This window comes from Chlorocebus sabaeus, chromosome 16 (genome assembly GCF_047675955.1).
Source record: "Chlorocebus sabaeus isolate Y175 chromosome 16, mChlSab1.0.hap1, whole genome shotgun sequence".
Taxonomy (NCBI): Eukaryota; Metazoa; Chordata; class Mammalia; order Primates; family Cercopithecidae; genus Chlorocebus; species Chlorocebus sabaeus.
In genome coordinates this window covers 4196740-4217298 of record NC_132919.1, presented here as the reverse complement: position 1 = coordinate 4217298, position 20559 = coordinate 4196740, and the positions used below count along the sequence as shown (strand labels likewise).

The window sequence follows — 20559 nt, the reverse complement described above, 5'->3', positions numbered from 1 at the left end:
CAGTGGCTTCAGTACTTCATTCAATTTTATATATTTATGTCTGTGAGTTGTTCTTTCAACTTGTCTCATTTATTTCCCTCTTTTTAAAAAAGCTTTTACTTAACAGTGAAACAGGTAAAACCACCTGTCATCCCAGCACTTTGGGATGCTGAGGCAGGTGGATCACTTGAGGTCAGGAGTTCGAGACCAGCCTGGCCAACATGGTGAAACCTGTCTCTACTAAAAACACAAAAATTAGCCGGGCGTGGTGGTGGGCGCCTGTAATCCTAGCTACTCGGGAGGCTGAGGCAGGAGAATCGTTTGAACTGGGGAGGCAGAAGTTGCAGTGAGCTGAGATTGTGCCACTGCACTCCAGCTTGGGCGACAGAGACTCCCTCTCAAAAACAAACAAACAGGTAAAACCACATTGTTTTTGAGCAGATGGGTTAAAACCAGTTACACAGTGGCTAATATTAAAATTTACTCTCTAAGAAGTGATGAGTAAAATGGTTTTATCAAGTCTTGAGTTTTATTAATGGCATGAAATATAGAAAAGCCATTATTTGCAGGCTTAGATATATTGTTTTTTGCAGTTGGATAAACTTTTGTACACAGTAGAAATCTGATTTTGCTATGTGTTTTTGTTTATGAGGGAGAAGTGTTCAATGACTTTTTCCCCTGTCATTGAAAATCTATTGAAGATTTTTTTTTCAGTGAGTTACAAAATATACTAGAAAAATATAATGGAAATGTGCCTTGCATAGTGGCTTATGCCTGTAATCCCAGCACTTTAGAAGGCCAAGGCAGGTGGATGGCTTGAGCCTAGGAGCCTAGGCTGCAGTGAGCCATGATCATGCCATTGTACTCCAGCCTGGGCAACAGAGTGAGACCCTGTCCAAAAAAAAAAAAAAAACATTTTTCATGGAAATTATAACATGTTCTGCCATTCATGTGCCACAATTCAAGACCTGCTATGTGATTTTCTCATGAATGCCAGTCGCCTCTTTGTTTTATTCTGAAGAAATGAAGGTGATCAGTGATAAGCCCCCTGGTCTAAATTCAGGGCTAAAGGGAATAGTGAAAATTGTGAACGTGTGCAACTTGTGGTTACTAAGTGAGACTTTCACTGTGATTTATGCAAAAGGTGTGTCTTTTAATTTTTTTTTTTTTTTTTTTTTTGAAACAGAGTCTCTTGTCACCCAGGCTGGAGTGCAGTGGCACGATCTCAGCTCACTGCAACCTCTGCCTCCTGGGTTCAAGAGATTCTCCTGCCCCTGCTTCCCGAGTAGCTGGGACCACAGGCGCGTGCCACCACACTTGGCTAATTTTTAGTATTTTTAGTAGAGACAAGGTTTCACTGTGTTAGCCAGGATGGTCTCGATCTCCTGACCCCGTGATCCGCCTGCCTCAGCCTCCCAAAGTGCTGGGATTACAGGTGTGAGCCATCACACCTGGCCAGCACCCAGCTGATTTTTGTATTTTTAGTAGAGATGGGGTTTCACCATGTTGGCCAGGCTGGTCTCGAACTCGTGAGATCAGGTGATCTGCCTGCCTCGGCCTCCCAAAGTGCTGGGATTACAGACATGAGCCACTGCGCCCAGCCCGTCTTTTACATTTTAAATAGTTTAGCTGTTTAGAGAACAGGTTCTCCCGTAAGTTTTTTTCTTCTCTTCCTTTTTTTGAAATGATGGCTGAGATACAAACATTCTTTACATTACTTTTGATGTTAACAAAGGTTATTTCAGTAGACTTGCACATTTAGAGTATGCCAGCAACTTACTCAATATTGCGATAGGTGGAATTTACGGTCTAGCGTCTGAATTGTAGCTTATCCTCAACCATCAAAATTGTTATCCAAATTTCTTGTGTTCCAAACTTAAGGATTGTTGTGTTTCACTGCCAGTGACATGACTTTTTCCTAAAGTGATACATATTTTTAAGTAATTCATTTATTGGGCAAATATTTACTGCCAGAGATTGTCACAGGTCCTGGGGCTATATCAGTAAATAAACGAAAACCCTTGTTCTTATAGAACTTGCATTGTAGTCAGGGTAGGAGAGAGAAGAATTAATAGAAAGTGTAGAGTGCTGTGTGAAAACTAGAACAGGCAAAGAGGATAAAATAAGGAGTGTGTGAGGGGGTGGGGTTTCATTGAAAATAGGGTGACAGTGGACCGAGGAACTCAGGTAAAGGAGTGAATCATGTAGAGGTTAGGTACAGCAAGCACAAAGGCCCTGAAAGGGGGCTGACCTGAATGCTGGAGGGAGGTGGCAGAGCAGTTAGCTGAAGGTTGGAGAGAGATGCTGGTTAAGGCCCCTGAGCGCTGGAGGGAGGTGGCAGAGCAGTTAGCTGAAGGTTGGAGAGAGATGCTGGTTAAGGCCCCTGAGCGCTGGAGGGAGGTGGCAGAGCAGTTAACTGAAGGTTGGAGAGAGATGCTGGTGAATTCTGAAGGACCCCATAGGCCACCATACAGGCCAGTGCTCTGCGTGAGAATGGGAAGCCGCTGGTATAGTGACATGACGTGACTCACGTTTTTCCAGGGTTAGTTCTGCCTGCTGGGTTGAGAGTAGATACAATAGGGAAGGTATTTTCCATAGTACCCCAGCACACGTATTTTATTAAACACGTATAGCTGAAATGAAAGCTTCACCAACAATATCCCTATTTTATTTTTCATTTCCGTTAGGAAAAATAGGTGCTGGTTATGTCCCACTAGATCTGTTTCATGACTGTGTGACTTAAGGTTGAAAAATACTGCCAGATAGGATATAGCCTCTGACTTAGTGGACAAGAAGTAAAATTGAGGTTTGTGTATGAAAGCAAAGTGAACACAATGTAAAATAAAAAAAAGAATAAAAACTTAAAAATCAACATTATATATATATGTGTATATACTTAGCTTTAAAAAACCCAAATAATCAAATAGCAGTGATTCTAGAGGCCTAACAGTGAACAATGCATTCCGTGAAGGATAATGAAGAATTCCCCAGAGACAATTGCTTCTAAAACCTTTCAGGTTCAAATCTCCTGGGGGCTTAACTCCATGCTTCTAAATAATATATTTATAGTGTTTATTTTTTGGTTTATCAACTTTAGACACTCTCTGTTGACTTCTTGCTATGACAGATGTTTTCAGTCCCACTTCTCACTACTGACCTTCCTCGTACGACGGTCACTGAACTGGCGCCTCTCTGGGGTTCTGCCCAGAAGATTAGCCTTCCTCCTTCGCTGCAGCTCCTCTGTGAGTATTCTGCTCTCTGCTCCCTCCACTCTGCTTACTCAGTTCACGTTCTTCCATCGTTTTCATCTTTCAGAGCCATGGGCAATCCACCTGGTCTTTTTAATAAATATTTTAAATTAAAAAGTTATTTTTAAATTTCTTTAGAAAAATTTATTTAACTTCTTAGGAGGGAGAGGAGATGAGCACATGTGCCCACACTGACACCTTAAACTAGAAGACAAGATTCGGCCAAAGCTTTTTGTTGTCAAAAGTGTGTAGTGTATGTGTTTTAAGAGTTAGATATATTTAGAATATCTTATCTTTTAAAAAATTGTGAATATTTCCCCATGTCCTGAAATGCTCTTTTAAAGTGTTTTAAATAGATGCAGAGCATTCTTTCATATACTGGTACTATCATATTCCCCACATCTTGACTTCTGGGTTTTCAAATTATAATTGTAAACCACTTAAATTATAACTAATGCTTCTGTGGATTTTCCTTATGAAAACATTTATACATAATCCTTGATTATTTCTCTTCAGATAAATTTCTGTTCATTTCTTAGTCAAGGAAAATAAATATTTTTGAAGTTCTTCATAAATATTACTGATTGCCTTCTAGAAAGGCTTTGCTAATTTGTATTTCCACTATTAACTGTATCAAAGTGCCACTTTTTATTGTGTTCTTCATACCACCAGGAACTTTAAAAAAATGTTTGATTCTGCTAGGTAAAAAGAATTATTTAAAAAATTCCCAAGAAAGGTGAACACCTTGACAGTTTTGAATTTGTGTCTCTGTGTGTGTGTGTGTGTGTGTGTGTGTGTGTATGAAAGGTTTATGTGAGCAATTATTTGCCTTTTAATTTTTCATGACTATTTTGGCATTTAGAAATTTTTTTTTTTTTTTTTTTTGGGCAGGGCACAGTGGCTCATGATGCCTATAATCCTAGCACTTTGAGAGGCCAAGGTGGGTAGATCTCTTGAGGTCAGGAGTTTGAAACCAGTCTGGCCAACTGAAACCCTGGCCTCAAATGAATGAATGAATGAATGGTATTTATTTTTTTGAGATGGATTTTCACTCTTGTTGTCCAGGCTGGAATGCAATGGTGCCATCTTGGCTCACCGCAACCTCTGCCTCCCAGGTTCAAGCAATTCTCCTGCCTCAGCCTCCCAAGTAGCTGGGATTACAGGCTTGTGCCACCACACCCGGCTAATTTTTGTGTTTTCAGTAGAGACCGTGTTTCACCACATTGGCCAGGCTGGTCTCGAACTCCTGACCTCAGGTGATCCTCCCACCTCGGCCTCCCAGAGTGCTGGGATTACAGGCGTGAGCCACTGCGTCTGGCCGAAATTTTATTTTTTTAAATCATCCAATTAAGTAGGCTTTCTATTTATTTTTTTGACACTTAGACTAATGTTTCCCATTCCTAAAATCAAGTAAGACTGTGAAAAATTTGAAGATAGCTTTGAATTTGGAGTGGGGTATGGAAAAGTGCCTGGGAGAAACTTGGCAACAGTTGGTTTAGAAACAGTTGGGCTTTGGCTTGTGTTAGAAATCTGCTACCGTTTAGATTTTCGATTGTTGCTGTCTTCATGTCTCCTGTTGCCTCATACTGTAGAAGGTGTTAAATTGTTAGACACTTCCATGAATGTACTTCATACATGTAAAACGTTGTAGACTCATGAGACGTAACTCATTGCTCTGGGTAGTCTAGCTAAACTAGTCTTTCCACTCAGAGAGCATGATACTTAAGCATTCTCCCAGTGAGTCATGAATTGTCATCAGGGAATTGCTCAATATTTGGCTTAATTCCATTAGGAATTGCTACTGGTGATAGTTTAGTCCTTATTTAGTTTTAGTCTAAGAGAACCTTACTGACATTACTATAAATCTTAAGGGAAAAAAAGCATACCTTTAAACAAGCCTAATGGCAATGGACTAGTCAGGATAGTAAGAAAAAGTTATACTGGGAAGAGAGAGATGGTTTATGAATTGGTTACAAAAGATACTTCAGTATTATTTTGAAGACAACCCTGATTTCAGTCGTGGTTGAAATCCTTAATCAACCACAAAAATGTCTTACATTTTAAATATATTAAAGTCCTTAAATTATGGAAATAGTATCTTCTAAGAAGTTGATTAATAGTGGAAAGAAGAGTCTCAGTCTTTTTTTCTTTTTTTTTTTTTTTTGTGACGGAGTCTCATTCGCCCAGGCTGGAGTGCAGTGGTGCCATCTGAGCTCACTACAACCTCTACCTCCCAGGGTCAAGCAATCCTCCTACTTCAGCCTCCCTATTAATTGAGACCACAGGCACATGCCATCATGCCCAGCTAATTTTTTTTTTTTTTTTGAGATGGAATCTCGCTCTGTCACCCAGGCTAGAGTGCAGTGGTGTGATCGCGGCTCACTGCAACCTCTGCCTCCCGTGTTCAAGCGACTCTCCTGCCTCAGCTTCCTGAGTAGCTGAGATCACAGGCGCGCGCCACCACACCTGGCTAATTTTTGTATTTTTAGTAGAGATGGAGGGGTTTGTTTCACCATGTTGGCCAGGCTGGTCTCGAACTCGTGACCTCAGGTGCTCCACTCACCTCAGCCTCCCAAAGTGCTGGGATTACAGGCGTGAGCCACTGCACCCAGCCCCGGCTAATTTTTTTTGAAAAGTTTTTTGTAGAGACTGGGTTTAGCCACGTTGCCGAGACTGGTCTTAAATTCCCAGGCTCAAGTGATCCACTTGATTGGAACTCCTGGGCTCAGAACTGGTCCCAGACTGGTCTCGAACTCTTGGGTTAAAGCGATCCACTCAACTCAGCCTCTCAAAGTGCTGGGATTACAGGTGTGAGCTGGTGTGCCCAGCCTCAGTCTCATTTCACCTGAATACAATAATGTATGGTTTTGGTGTATTTTTTTCCCACCTCCGCCTCCCGGGTTCGAGCAATTCTCCTGCCTCAGCCTCCAGAGTAGCTGGGACTACAGGCACACGCCACCACGCCTGACTAATTTTTTGTATTTTTGTAGAGACGGGGTTTCACTGTGTTGCCCAGGCTGGTCTTGAACTCCTGAGCTCAGGCAATCCACCTGCCTCCGCCTCTGTAAGTGCTGGGATTACAGGCGTGAGCCACCACATCCGGCCGCCATTGTCATTTTTTAATGCAGCACAGAAGCCCATCAAGTGGTAGTCACATAATTTCCTAATTTAATTTTGAAAAAATTTTAGGTGAATTCCAATTTTCTATGTGCTTAGGTTTCTTTTATAAGTTTGAATAAATGTATAAATAATTTCAGGGCTATTTTATGGGTTCTTGGTATGTCATGCAGATAAATTGTCGTAAATGGAATAAGATACAGAGGAATGCAAAAGCAGCTAAGAAGCAAGCGTGACAGCATCCTCTTACTTCATTGCGTTCTCTGCAGTAGTCAGGGTATAGGGCAATGAATTCAGATCAGAATCATAGACTTTATTGTATTTCTTGTTAGCCAAAATATTTAAGTTATCTGACATTTACTAGGTCTATTAAATCACCCAAGGGAAGAACTTTTTTTTTTTTTTTTTTTTGAGACGGAGTCTCACTCTGTCGCCCAGGCTGGAGTGCAGTGGCCGGATCTCCGCTCACTGCAAACTCCGCCTCCCAGGTTTATGCCATTCTCCTGCCTCAGACTCTCGAGTAGCTGGGACTACAGGCGCCCGCCACCTCGCCCGGCTAGTTTTTTGTATTTTTTAGTAGAGACGGGATTTCACCGTGTTAGCCACGATGGTCTCGATCTCCTGACCTCGTGATCCGCCCGTCTCGGCCTCCCAAAGTGCTGGGATTACAGGCTTGAGCCACCGCGTCCGGCCAGAACTTTTTTTGTATGCATAGGTAGTAAAGGGCTTTTGCGAAAAATCCAATATGTTGATATTTTAGACATCATAAAATAATATACACTTTGTACATTTACTTTAAAAATTAACTTGTGAAAAGCATTTCTCATTTTGTTTACTTAATTTTTAAAGAGAGCCAGACTAGTTTATCTTAATATATGGGTTCTCTGCTGGGAGAACCAGATTAACCATCATTCTAGTCAAGGCTTAAGTTTCCATTCTGTAAAATAATGACTTGCAACTTGGTGGAATTTGATATTCTTTCCAAAACTAAGAAGTTCGGAGTCATTTCTACTATCTGTTTCTTTAACAGTGAGACTGAGCGTATCGGCCTACTTGCACTGCACATGGGCCAAAATGGGCCTGTCATAGGAGAAACTCTACAGAAAGGAAAGGAGAAAGGGTTCCTGCAGAAGGAAGAGGAGGGCAGATTTGTTCTCAGAGGTCAGTTATATTAAGGCAAGGATGGCAGATGTCTCATCATGGATTTATTTGGCGGGTGTGGCTGCTGAGTACTGTATTGGGAGGAATCTTAAGTACATGGTAGATTATTAATGGTGCCTTCTTTGGGTGTGGGCCGCGTCGAAGGCTTCAGGGTGATTCAGAGTAATGACACAGTCCATCTGTGTTTTAGGATCTGCCACACAAGGAGGTGGGAATATGCTTGGTTTCCATTTGATGTGTCCCACACTTCTGATTTGTATATCGGACTTTTTAACTCCTCCATTGTACTCTTCCCCCCTTCTCACTACTGCACTTAACTAAGTCTTAATAAACAAACACACAAACTGGTAATTCCTCATCCCTCTTTATCCCCAGTCCCTGGCAACCCCCATTCTATTTTCTGTCTCTGAATTTAACTTCTCAAGGTATTTTCTTTTTCTTTCTTTCTTTCTTTCTTTCTTTCTTTCTTTTTTTTTTTTTTTTTTTTAAATTGCGACAGAGTCTCACTCTGTTTCCTAGACTGGAGTGCAGTGTCGCGATCTTGGCTCACTACGACTTCTTCCCGGTTCTAAGTGAATCTCCTGCCTCAGCCTCCCAAGTGGCCGGATCAGGGGTGCCCGCTACTATGCCTGGCCAGTTTTTGTATTTTTTTTTTTTTTTTTTAGACAGAGTCTTGCTCTGTCACCCAGGCTGGAGTGCAATGGCGTGATCTTGGCTCACTGCAACCTCTGCCTCCTGGGTTGAAGTGATTCTCCCTGCCTTGGCCTCCTGAGTAGCTGGGATTACAGACATGAGCCACCATGCCTGGCTAATTTTGTATTTTTAGTAGAGACAGGGCTTGGCCATGTTGGTCAGGCTGGCCTTGAACTCCTGACCTGAGGTGATCCACCTGCCTCGGCCTCCCAAAGTGCTGGGATTACAGGTGTGAGCCACTGCACCCGGTCAATTTTTGTATTTTAGTAGAGACGTGGTTTTGCCATGTTGGCATGGCTGGTTTCAAACTTCTGACCTCAGGTGATCCACCCGCCTTGGCCTCCCAAGTGCTAGGATTACAGGTGTGAGCCACCATGCCTGGCCACAAGGTATTTTCATGTAAGTGGAATCATACAATATTTATCCTTTTGTATCTGGCTTATTTCACTTAGCATAATATTTTCAAGTTCGTTCATGTTGTAGAATGTATCATAGTTTCATTCCTTTTTAAAGCTCAATAACATCCCGTTGTACGTGTATATACTACACATTTTGTTTATCCATTCATCTGTTGGTTGACATGGGTTATTTCCACATTTCGACTGTTGTGAAAAATGCTGCTTTGAACATTGGTGTGCAAACATCTGTTTGAGCCCCTGCATTAATTCTTTTGCATCTATAACCAGAAGTGAAATTGCTGGATCATATGGTAATTCTAAGTTTAATATTCTGAGGACATGCCATACTGCCTTTCACAATGGTTACATCCTTGTACGTTCCCATTAGCAATGCACAGCGTTCTAATTTCTCTGCATTCTTGTCAACACTTGTCATTTTCTGTGTGTGTGTTTAATAATAGCAGTTCTAATTGTGTGAAGTGGTATCTCATTGTGGTTTTGAATTTCTTCTATTATTAGTGATACTGAGCATCTTTGCATTGTGCTTGTTGACCAGCCATCTTTTCATCTTTGGAGAAATGCCGATTCAAGTCATTTGCCCATTTTTGCATTGGTTTTGTTGTTGTTATTGAGTTGTATGAGTTCTTTTTGTATTCTGGATATTAATCCTCTATCAGATATGTGATTTGCAAATATTTTTCCCGTTTTTTGGGGGTTGCTTTTGATGAATAAAAGTTTTAAATTTCAATGCAAATCATTTATTTTTTCTTTTGTCTCCTTTGCTCTTGGTGTCATGTCCAAGAGTTTGTTGCCAAATCCAGTGTCATGAAGATTTTCTCTTATTCTTTCACCTGAGAGTTTTATAGTTTTAGCTCTTATGTTTAAGTTTTCATTTCATTTAGAGTTAATTTTTGCATATCATGTAAGGAAAGAGTCCTTCATTCTTTTGCTTATGGATATCCAGTTTCCCTAGTGGTGGTGGTTTTTTTTTTTTTGAGATGGAGTCTCGCTCTGTCGCCCAGGCTGGAGTGCAGTGGCATGATCTCGGCTCACTGCAAGCTCCGCCTCCTGGGTTCACGCCATTCTCCTGCCTCAGCCTCCCGAGTAGCTGGGACTACAGGCACCCGCCACCACGGCCGGCTGTTTTTTTTGTATTTTTAGTAGAGACGGGGTTTCACTGTGTTAGCCAGGATGGTCTCAATCTCCTGACCTCGTGATCCGCCCACCTCGGCCTCCCCAAAGTGCTGGGATTACAGGTGTGAGCTACCACGCCTGGCCCCTAGCGTTGTTTGTTGAAAGATTTTCTTTCCTCATTGAGTGGTCTGGTCACCCTTGTTGACAATCAGTTGGCCGTATGTGCAAGGGTTTTATTTCTAGGCTTTTATTTTGTTTCGTTGGTCTGTATGTCTGTCTTTTTGCCAATACCACACTGTTTTGATTATTGTTGTTTTGCAGTAAACTTTGGAATCAGGACCTGGGAGTTCTCCAACTTTGTTCTTGTTTTCAAGCTTGTTTTGGCGATTTGGGGTGTGAATTTTAGGATGGGTTTTTCTATTTCTGCAAAAAAAGTTGTTGGGATTTTGATACAGGGATTACATTGTATTTGTAAATTCCTTTGGGTGGATTTTTTTGTGTTTAAGGAAAAGATTCAGTTGTTTAGAAGTCTCTTAAGCTCTCTTTGTTTTACTTTTTGGTCTTTCCAGCATATGTCTCTTTCATATATTCACTTATACAGAATAGTGGGTATATGTGTGATACATGCAATGTAGATACATACAAGTTTAAGAGTTATTTTAAAACGAATACCATGTAACCGCTAGCAGGTGAAGAAATAGTTGGTTGAAGTTTTAAAACCATTGAGGTAGAGCATGAAAAGTCCACCCACGTCAGAAAACAGAACCATATTATTCAGGATGCCCTAGGAAGAATACTGGTTTGAATATGTGTCATTATTTAAGGGTTACCCGAGTTCTGGGAGCCTGGGAGAACAGCCTAGTGGTGTAGCAAGAGTAGGGAATCTTGAGTACCTATCTGAAAACACTTTGCTCGAGAAACCACTTAGTTAGAGTCTAAATTTGTAGTCCGTTTTGTCCAGTATTGGGAGGGAATGAGATTAAGAATCAAGTAGGTAGAAAATACTTGCCTGTTACAGCTGATTGGTATTGTAATAAGACTTGAGGGCTGGGAGCGGTGGTTCATGCCTGTAATCCCGGCACATCAGGAGGCTGAGGCGTGTAAATCAGTTGAGCTCAGGAGTTTGAGACCAGCCTGGGCAACGTGGTGAGGCCCCATCACTACAAAAAATACAAAAAATTAGTCTGCATGGTTGTACATGCCTGTAGTCCCAGGTACTCCGGAGGCTGAAGTGGGAGGATCACCTGAGCCCAGGAGGCGGAGGTTGCAGTAAGCCAGGATCATGTCATTGCACTCCAGCCTGGGCAACAGAGCAAGACCCTGTCTCAAGCAAACAGACAAACACATAAAAAAGACTTGAAGCCATTTATTTATTTGTTTGTTTATTTTTGAGACAGAGTCTCATTCTGTCGCCCAGGCTGGAGTGCAGTGGTGTGATCTTGGCCCACTGCAAACTCTGCCTCCCAGGTTCAAGCCATTCTCGTGTCTCAGCTTGCCCAGTAGCTGGGACTATAGGCACACACCACCACATTTGGCTAATTTTTGTACTTTTAGTAGAGATAGGGTTTCACCATTTTGGCCAGGCTGGTCTCAAACTCCCGACCTCAGATGATCTGCCTGGCTTGGCCTCCAACCACCCGGGTTGGCCTCCCAAAATGCTGGGATTACAGGTGTGAGGCACCATGCCTGGCCCTATAAGATACATTTAAATAGTGCCTGCTAACATAGACAAGAAAGTTAATTTGCCTTTCTGACTTAGGAAGATTTTAGGAGAATCTGGCATTTGAGCCAAGACTCTTTTTTAAATTATTTTTTATTTTTTTACTTGGAATCTTGCTTTGTTGCCCAGACTGGAGTGCAGTGGTGTGATCTCAGCTCACTGCAGCCTCCACCTCCTGAGTTCAAGCAGTTCTCTGCCTCAGCCTCCCGAGCAGCTGGGATTATAGGCGCACACCACCATGCCTGGCTAATTTTTGTATTTTTAGTGGAGATGGGGTGGTTTCGTCATGTTGGCCAGGCTGGTCTCGAACTTCTGACCTCAAGTGATCCACCCGCTTTGGCCTCCCAAAGTGCTGGGATTACAGGCGTGAGCCACTGCACCTAGCTTCTGGCCTGATTATTTTAAGTGGGAAAAAACAAGGCTTTTCTAGCCTACTAAAAATCCCCAAACTAAAATACTTCATTTCCTCTTCTCCTTGCCCCAGTTTGGTCGAACCATTTGAATGTGAGTAAGTGGCAGACATGATATCTCACTTCTCAGTTTAGTTTGCCATTCCTAAGAATAAGAATATTCTCATCCATAATCATAGTATCATTTTGACATTAATTACAGTTATTAAACTTTTCCCAGTTGTTCCAGAATGTGTAACATAGCTATTTTTTTCTGAACCTGGATCTGCTCAATGTTTATGTGTTGCATCCCTCCCCTGCCCAACAATTCTTTGCCTTTTTGTTAATACTTAATTTTTTAAGAGCAGTTTTGGGTTCATAGCACAATGGAGCAGAAAATAGAGATTTCCCATATACCCCACACCCCACACATGCCCACCTCCCCTTTATCAACACCCTCCACCGGAATGGTACATTTGTTATGACTGATGAACTACATTGACACGTCATCGCCCACAATCCATTGTATATATCAGGGTTCACTTTTGGTGTTGTACATTCTATGGGTTTAGAGAAATATTTGACGTGTATCTACCGTTACAGTATCATACAGAATACTTTGATGGCCCTAAGAATCCTCTTGAGATTGGATTTTTGAAGATTTTAAACTAGTTGTTAAGTAGAGTATCCTATTGAACGTTGTGGATTTTTCTAACTATTTTCTCAATAAATCATTTAACTGGCTGGACATGGTGGCTCATGCCTGTGATCCTAGCATTTTGGGAGGCCGAGTTGGGAGGATCACTTGAACCCAGGAGTTTGAGACCAGCCTGGACAATATAGTGAGACCCCATCTCACTTTATAAATAAAGCAATTATTTCACTTATTTCCACATCCCCTATATTTCCTGCAAACTATAGCAGTACTATCTAATAGAAATACGGGAACCACAAATGAGAGCCTAATACGTGTTTTTAAAATTGTAACCTCGTTTAGAAATGTAAAAAGATAGGTAAAATTCATTTTAATAATTTATTTAACAATATACCTGGCCGGGCGCGGTGGCTCAAGCCTGTAATCCCAGCACTTTGGGAGGCCGAGATGGGTGGATCACGAGGTCAGGAGATCGAGACCATCCTGGCCAACACGGTGAAACCCCATCTCTACTAAAAATACAAAAAAATTAGCCGGGCGTGGTGGCGGGCGCCTGTAGTTCCAGCTACTTGGGAGGCTGAGGCAGGAGAATGGCGTGAACCCAGGAGGCGGAGCTTGCAGTGAGCCGAGATAGTGCCACTGCACTCCAGCCTGGGCGACAGAGCAAGACTCCACCTCAAAAAACAAAACAAAACAAAACAAAACAAAAAATATATATATATATATACCTAAAATAAAATTTCAAGATGCAATCAGCATAACTTTTTTTTCTCACAAAGTCTTCAAAAATCCAGTTTATATTTTACATTTGCAGCGCATCTCAACTAAGACTAGCCACTTCTTAGGTGCTTAGTAGCCACATGCGACTAGTGGCTATTACATTAGAAAGTGCGGGTCTAAGAAGCTCGATTTGATTCAGTGTAAACATTTTGAGGGAGGGGCAAGAGTATGTCCTAGATGAAGCTTGTGTATACCATTTTGCATCAGATAAGAAGATACACATTCTTGGGCTAATGGTTCCAAATTTGAACAGTTCTTTGGTGATTGCCAGATTTCTCCGTTGTCAAGATGCGTTATCTCTTTGTGCTGGTGAGTAATCTGGGGGATGGTGCTTGGGCATCATCTTCTGTTCTCCAGTGACCTTTTCACTGAATGGTTTTAGCATCCATTGATCATCCTTGCCTGGATTATTACATTAAGGGTTGTGACTGAATGCTCTAAATATAGCTACTTAACAAATTTCCACCCCTTTCTTGCATTATATAAAGCCTTAAAAATACTAGTTTCTGTCAGGTGCAGTGACTCATACCTGTAATCCCAGCACTTTGGGAGGCCGAGGTGGGCAGATCGCTTGAGCCCACTTCGAGACCAGCCTGGGCATCATGGTGAAACCCTGCCTCTACAAAAACTACAAAAATTAATTGGGCATGGTGACATGTACCTATAGACCCAGCAACTCAGGAGGCTCAGGAGGGTTCCCTGAGCCCAGGAGGTCAAGGCTTTAGTGAACTGTGATTGTGTCACTGCACTCCAGCCTGGGCGACAAAGCTATTCTCTCAACCCAGTCTTCTTAGTAAGATCTAATAATTTTTGCTTTGGGAGATGACTTTCTGTAAACTTTGGAGGTCAGCAATAAATTGAAAGGGACTGGTTTCTTATTTGATTAATTCATTTTCGTTTTGATGAATTCATATGCCTTCTTAGGTTCTTCCTTAAAGTCGTTAGTTAAAGGAGTTTTGTCTTCATCATCGTCCTGCGTCAGTAATTGACATTTAATGTCATAGGTTGTGATGAGTCCTTGCGTTTGTTTTATGGGTTGGTCTTAAGTATTGTTGGGTGTTCAGAGTATATCAGCAAAGGCTTTAGCTTAACATCTCTCTCAGTTTTTTAAATAGAAAAGCAATGTTAGCCTAACACGTTTTCTTGTCTTACAAAAGATGAATTCCTTAAGAAAGGTCTGTTTTTGTCAGTTATAAATCTGCTTTCCAATATTTCTATCTTTATTAATAGTTTTCTGCAGTTCATTGGGGGAAAGTTTGTTGCAGTCTTGCTATCAGCAGAAGCTAATTTACTTATCAATGATATTTAATTTATGTATTTATGTACTGTTCTTAAACCTCTCAAGCAATTCAGGGTTTGCTTTGCAACTCAGCTGCTCACCAAATTCTCCTGTTTCTCCACTTTGACCTTCATAACTTTGGAGATAATAAATGCACATTGCTGTTGCCACACAGTGCTCAGTGGTTCCATGCTGCTTGCAGTTATAGATTTGTTGTATAAAGTATTACTGTAATGGTTAGAAAAGCACCATGCTATGTCCAAGTCATCAACATGGCCTTCATTTGTGTTTCTCTTGCACAGAAACAGTCTCATGTGTGATGCAGGGGATATACTTAGAGTCAGGGCTTGACTTTTGGCTCCCTTGCCTTAACAAATGCATTACTTCCAATTTTTTCTTTCGATGTATGTGCTTTCCTAGGCCTCTTAGTTAGGTTCACCTGTATTTTCCTAGGACATCCCATTTTCTTAGAAGCCATTTTTACTTAATATGGAGAAGATCATGTACAAGATGCCTTTCAGTAGAAGTTATATTTCATGCACAACATTTCTGATCATGCAACAGGGCTCTCTTCTTTTGCTAATGTGATTATAAGCACATACAAATAGTTACTTGAATTAGAGAAACGTGATCTCCTAATGCGGTCTTAGAGAAGGGTTTGAGGAGGAGTTCAAGGCATGATGGGAAGATACAGCAGAGAGAGAATTAGTGTCAGTACATCACAGCTACTTCGACATAATCACACCTGTGGTTCCCCTTTGGAAGAAATCTTGGATTGGAGCTGGCATGGTCTGCTGCTTACATTATTCTTTCTTTCTTATGTCAAGAAGTGGGTGGAGACTACTTAGAGGAATGAGGAATCAACACCATCTTAATATGTGTTTGTGAGTAGAACATTTTGTATTTGTATTACCTGTTCCAGTTTTTCACTTTGTGCATTTTATGTGAATCTACTTATTATACTTGCATTAAAAGTAGTTTAATACTTGGTCATATGTTAGAAACCTGTCATTCAGATTGTTGTATTTCAAAATGTAGACAAAGCTGTCATTCTGACTTCTTTGGCTTTTGAGTTTCATATCATACTTAGTCCAATCGAAATATACAAAAGAAAAATTATATTATGTTGCTAATTTTCTTTTTCACATTTCAGACTTTTGCTTTAATTATAATAAATTTTATAGACACACATTTGAATGGCACACTAATAGCCTAGGAAAACTGGGGGTTTAAATGTAAATATTGCCTTCATACCTTAGACTCTAAGTAATAGCAGCAAACATTGTGCAAATTGGCTGGGCTCACCTGTAATCCCAGCGCTTGGGTGGGCGGGGTGGGGGATGGGGGGTGAGCTCAGGAGTTCAAGACCAGCCTGGGCGACATAGGAAGACCTTGTCTCTACCAAAAATACAAAAAAAAAAAAAGTCAGACATTGTGGTTTGTGCCTGTGGTCCCAGCTACCGAGGAGGCTGAGGTGGGAGGATTGCTTGAGCCCTGGAGGTAGAGGTTGCAGTGAGCCATGAACACACCACTGCACTCCAGCCTGGGCCACAGAGTGAAACTCTGTCTCCAAAAAAAAGAAAAAAGGCCACAGTGCTTAAAAAGCCCATCCAGATAATAAGGAAAAAGAGAATCACTCAATGTGAAAAAAAGGGGTGGGGAAATAAAAATATATAAATGCACCAAAGATAAATTGCCAGTGGCAGAGGATGCCCGGTGTTAGCCAGTGGTAAAAATACCCAGTGTTAGCAAGATTGGAGGGAAATAGTTACCTGTAATGTTTCTGGGATAATACATTGAAGTAAACATTTTGTGGCTTGATATATATGTTCCTTTGACTTAGAGTTCAGTTTGTAGTTTATATTCTAGATATACTTCCACAGATGTACAAGGAGAGTGCAAAGTTTTCTTTTTAAATTTATTTATTTATTTTTTTAAGATGGGATCTTGCTCTGTTGTTCAGGCCGGAGTGCCGTGGTGCGATCATAGCTCACTGCAGCCTCAAACTCTCCTGGGCTCGAGAGATTCTCCCACTTCATCCCCCAGAACAGGTGCGGCTACAGGTTTACACCGCCTGGCAATGGCAGCATTATTTTTTCTTTTTATTTATTTATTTATTTTATTTATTTATTTATTTATTTATTTTTTTTGAGTCGGAGTCTTGTCTTCCAGGCTGGAGTGCAGTGGCGCAATCTTGGCTCACTGCAGGCTCCACCTCCTGGGTTCATGCCATTCTCCTGCCTCAGCCTCCCTAGCTGGGACTACAGGTGCCAACCACCACGCCCAGCTAATTTTTTTTGTATTTTTAGTAGAGACAGGATTTCACTGTGTTAGCCAGGATGGTCTCGACCTCTTGACCTTGTGATCCACCTGCCTCAGCCTCCCAAAGTGCTGGGATTACAGGCTTGAGCCGCTGCGCCCGGCCTTTATTTATTTTTTAAAAGACTTTTAAATATTCATCATTTCTTTTTACCTTTCTGTTTTTTCACTCCTCTCAGCTCATACCTAGGCAGCATTATTTATATTTGAGGGGAAAAAAAAAAGAGGTGTGGTGGTGGAAACGAAGTATCGAATGTTCAGACTATGCTAAGTGGCCATCAGTTAGAAAAGGGCGATTCCATTTCTGTATAGTATATGGTGGTATAGCCCAAATCTGAAAGAATACACAGCAAATTGTTAGCACTGGTTGTCTTTGGAGAGCAAGAAGGTGGAGTGTCTCATGCCTTCTATTTTATTTTCCTGTGTTACTTTAGGATGAATGGCTTTTTTTCATAATTAAAAAAATCAAAGTATATAAAAGAAAGTTGAAAATATTCTACTACTTGGTAATAACCACCACCACCTACAGATACCTCCCAGTGTTGGACATCCTTGCATCTACCTTTCAGGGCATGTACGCAGGCTGAAATCTGGGGTTGTAATAGGTATGCCATTTATATACTTTGAGCTGCAAGTTGCATACGAATGACAACCCAGCTAAGGTAATGTTGAAGAAATGATTGACCTATAGATAGATATTTATCTCAAGAAGAGATTAATTTCTAAAAGAGTCAAAGTTGAGAGAAGAAAATTGATAAAAACCTCTAAATAGTTTTGAGACTCTTGACAGAACCCACTGACTTACTGATGTCCAGGATGAGGAATAAACACATACGTGTTCCTTAGTACCTCTGCCTTTCCTTCCCTCCGTTCCCTTCTCGCTTTCTAACCAGAAATGTATATAGTTACTAATTTGTTATTATTTTTTAACATAGAAATCCTGATAATGTAAAATTACAATAATACAGAAAATAACAATGTAAAATCCTGATACTATAAATTTATATATAAATCCTGATAATGTAAAAATAGGACCAATGGCAACAAGAAAATAATACACACACACACGTGTGTGTGTGCCCCTTGGCAATGGCAGCATATATTATTAAATGTATATATTTATAGAAAAGCTTACAGCATTCATGGGGGTTTGGTTTTATTTATGCATTTACATGGGGTTGGTAACTACACTGGTCCCTTTCACCTCCGTTTTTCTATGACAGAATTCTTTATTTTGATTCATTTCCCAGCATTTATTTCAAAAAGTACCAAAGTCCTTAAAGTTTACAATACTTATGAATGTGTATTGCCATCTTATTTTGACTTCTTGTTTGGGCTCGCTCGCTCTCTCTCGCGCTCTCTCTCTCTCTCTCCCTCTCTCTCCCTCTCTCTCTCTCTCTCTCTCTCTCTCTCTTTCTCCCTCTCTCCCTCTCTCCCTCTCTCCCTCTCTCCCTCTCTCCCCCCCCCTTTTTGAGACAGGTGTCTAGGCTAGAGCGTAGCAGCATGCTTACAGCTCACTGCAGCCTCGACCTCCTGGGCTCAAGTGATCTGTCCCCTCAGCCTCCTGAGTAGCTGGCACCACAGGCGCTTGCCACCATGTCCAGCTAATCTTTGTATTTTTTGTAGAGGTGGTGTCTCCCTGTGTTGTCCAGGCTGGTCTTGAACTCCTGGGCCTCCCAAAGTGTTGGGATTACAGGTGTGAGCCACCGTGCCTGGCTGCATTTCTCATTCTTTGTATCACATTCTTCTTCAGGATTCTGTATTTATTTATGTCACTGTTACTTACTTACATTGAGTATTGTGGGGAAATCTGAGGCTAACCTGGTTGGTTCTACCCACCCACCTATATTGGACTTGTTTTTTCCCTTCCTAAAGTTCAGTGCGTCATTTGACAGATGTTTTGCTGTTTATTTTGTACCAGTTTTTTTCTGAGTTGTGGGATATGTTTTCAATCTGTTTTTTACTTATCATAGAAGGCTTTGTAGATTTATGCCATATTCTGATCTCTTCAGGAATGCCAGTTTAACTTATGTAAATCTCCTTTGTTTATTATCTTTACTCTTTTAAAATATCGATTTATCTTTTCATTAGAAGTATTTCTTAAAGTTATGACCATGATTTGTTTTTAGTTGTTTTTTGTCTGTGTCTCGCTTTCCTATAAGGTCTCCTGTTGCTCTATAATGTTTTCTTTCAGGTCTTCTTTTAAAAATATGTTTCTGTAATTTCTTTGAGACTGTTTTTCTGAAGTCCTTCTGTTTTTTTACATGTATTATTCGGTGGTTGAAATGAACTTAAAGTGAATTGGAAATTGAAGAATCTCATGACTGTGCTTGCTTCATTCAGCAGCGGCATGTTTACGGCTCACTGCAGCCTGAGAATCACTTTTTTGCCCCGTGTAATGGGGGAAGGTAAAAGGACAGTTGAGAACCACTGGTGGGTTCGAGGGGAAACTGATTAGAGACCAACTGGGATGTAAACTTAAAAATAGGCCTTTACAAATGAAGAAGGTGACATTCTTAGTTGGAAGTGACAGGAATTCAACTAAAATAAATTTAGACAAAAAAGGAAAACTGACTTTTAACTAAGTTTATAGAAGGGCAGGAGTAGTACCAGGTGTAAGAAATCAAATATCTGTTTGGATCTCTTCTTGTTGCTTATTCTTTGTTTTGGCTTCATTCTCCTTGGGACTTGAACTGTGGCTATTGGTAGCTCTCAGGCCTTTATAGCCCAGCTTCCCCACTCTGAAAGACCACTCCCTCCTGTGGCCTTGGGGCCCGGGGGCCTTGTCTGGCAGTCCTGCTAGAAACATAGTTGGGTGTGATGTTTGAAGCCGGGTGGTATTTTCCAAAGTAAATATTTCAGGCATGGGCTTGTTCTCAAGATTCTGAAGAACATGGATGTATTCCTTTTATATCCTGTAGCCTAATTAAATGAGCGATTTTAAAGGAAGAAAATGGACAACTAACATTTATTGTACCTTAGGATGGGTCAGACTTTCGCATATACAGTGTCTCCTCTCTGTGTTGCAGCGTTACCATGGGCTTTGCCATCCTTTACTGATAAAGAAAATGAGACTCAAAAAATAGAAATGATCTGTTTAAGTTGTCCAGGCTAGTAATACTGACAAAATATCATATGCTGTGCCCAAATTTCCCATTGTGAAGTGACATTCAGAAGTCCCCAGAAATCATCTTTATCAAATTTATTTGTATAAAATAGGTGAGATCAAAGTAAGCTGTCTGTGTGACACTGTAAGCTAGTGCCAGGGCATAATTCCGGTATTGCGGGGAGCTCCTGCGGCAACACATCTTGGCAGAGATGTATGCTTATGCTATTGTATATAATTTATGCGCAAGCAAGAACACACTTAGGACTTACTATTGAAGAACCCTTACGCCTGTGATCGAAGAGGCTGTGATAAGCAGGGTGAAATACTGCAGGTAGCAGAATGTCAGTAAGTGTTACTTTAGGAACGTGGTCCAGAATTCTGCCAAGCAAATCCCTTTGGGAAGCATATTGACAAATTCTTATTAAGAGATCATCTCTGATCTGCTTGGCTTGTCTGTTTCATTTTCCTTCTGTTTTTGAAGCACAGTAAAAGAAATTGGGTTGGATATTTTTTGTTTTGTTGTGTTTTGAGACAGGGTCTCACTCTGTATTTCCCAGGCTGGAGTACATTGGTGTGGT

At 41.0% G+C, this 20559-nt stretch overlaps 1 protein-coding gene across 3 annotated transcripts in view; it reads left to right on the top strand.

The window, feature by feature from the left end:
* UBE2G1 (ubiquitin conjugating enzyme E2 G1) overlaps positions 1-20559 on the top strand; it is a 102047-nt gene that overhangs the window by 30236 nt on the left and 51252 nt on the right. Inside the window, exon 1 of one of the 3 annotated variants that reach the window (XM_073004599.1) lies at positions 7394-7505. The exons of the other annotated variants lie outside the window; for them this stretch is intronic. Coding sequence (XP_072860700.1) covers positions 7409-7505 — 97 coding nt within the window. The 5' untranslated portion in view covers positions 7394-7408. Of the gene's footprint in view, positions 1-7393; positions 7506-20559 lie in introns of those variants that run through there. 3 annotated transcript variants of the gene reach the window in all.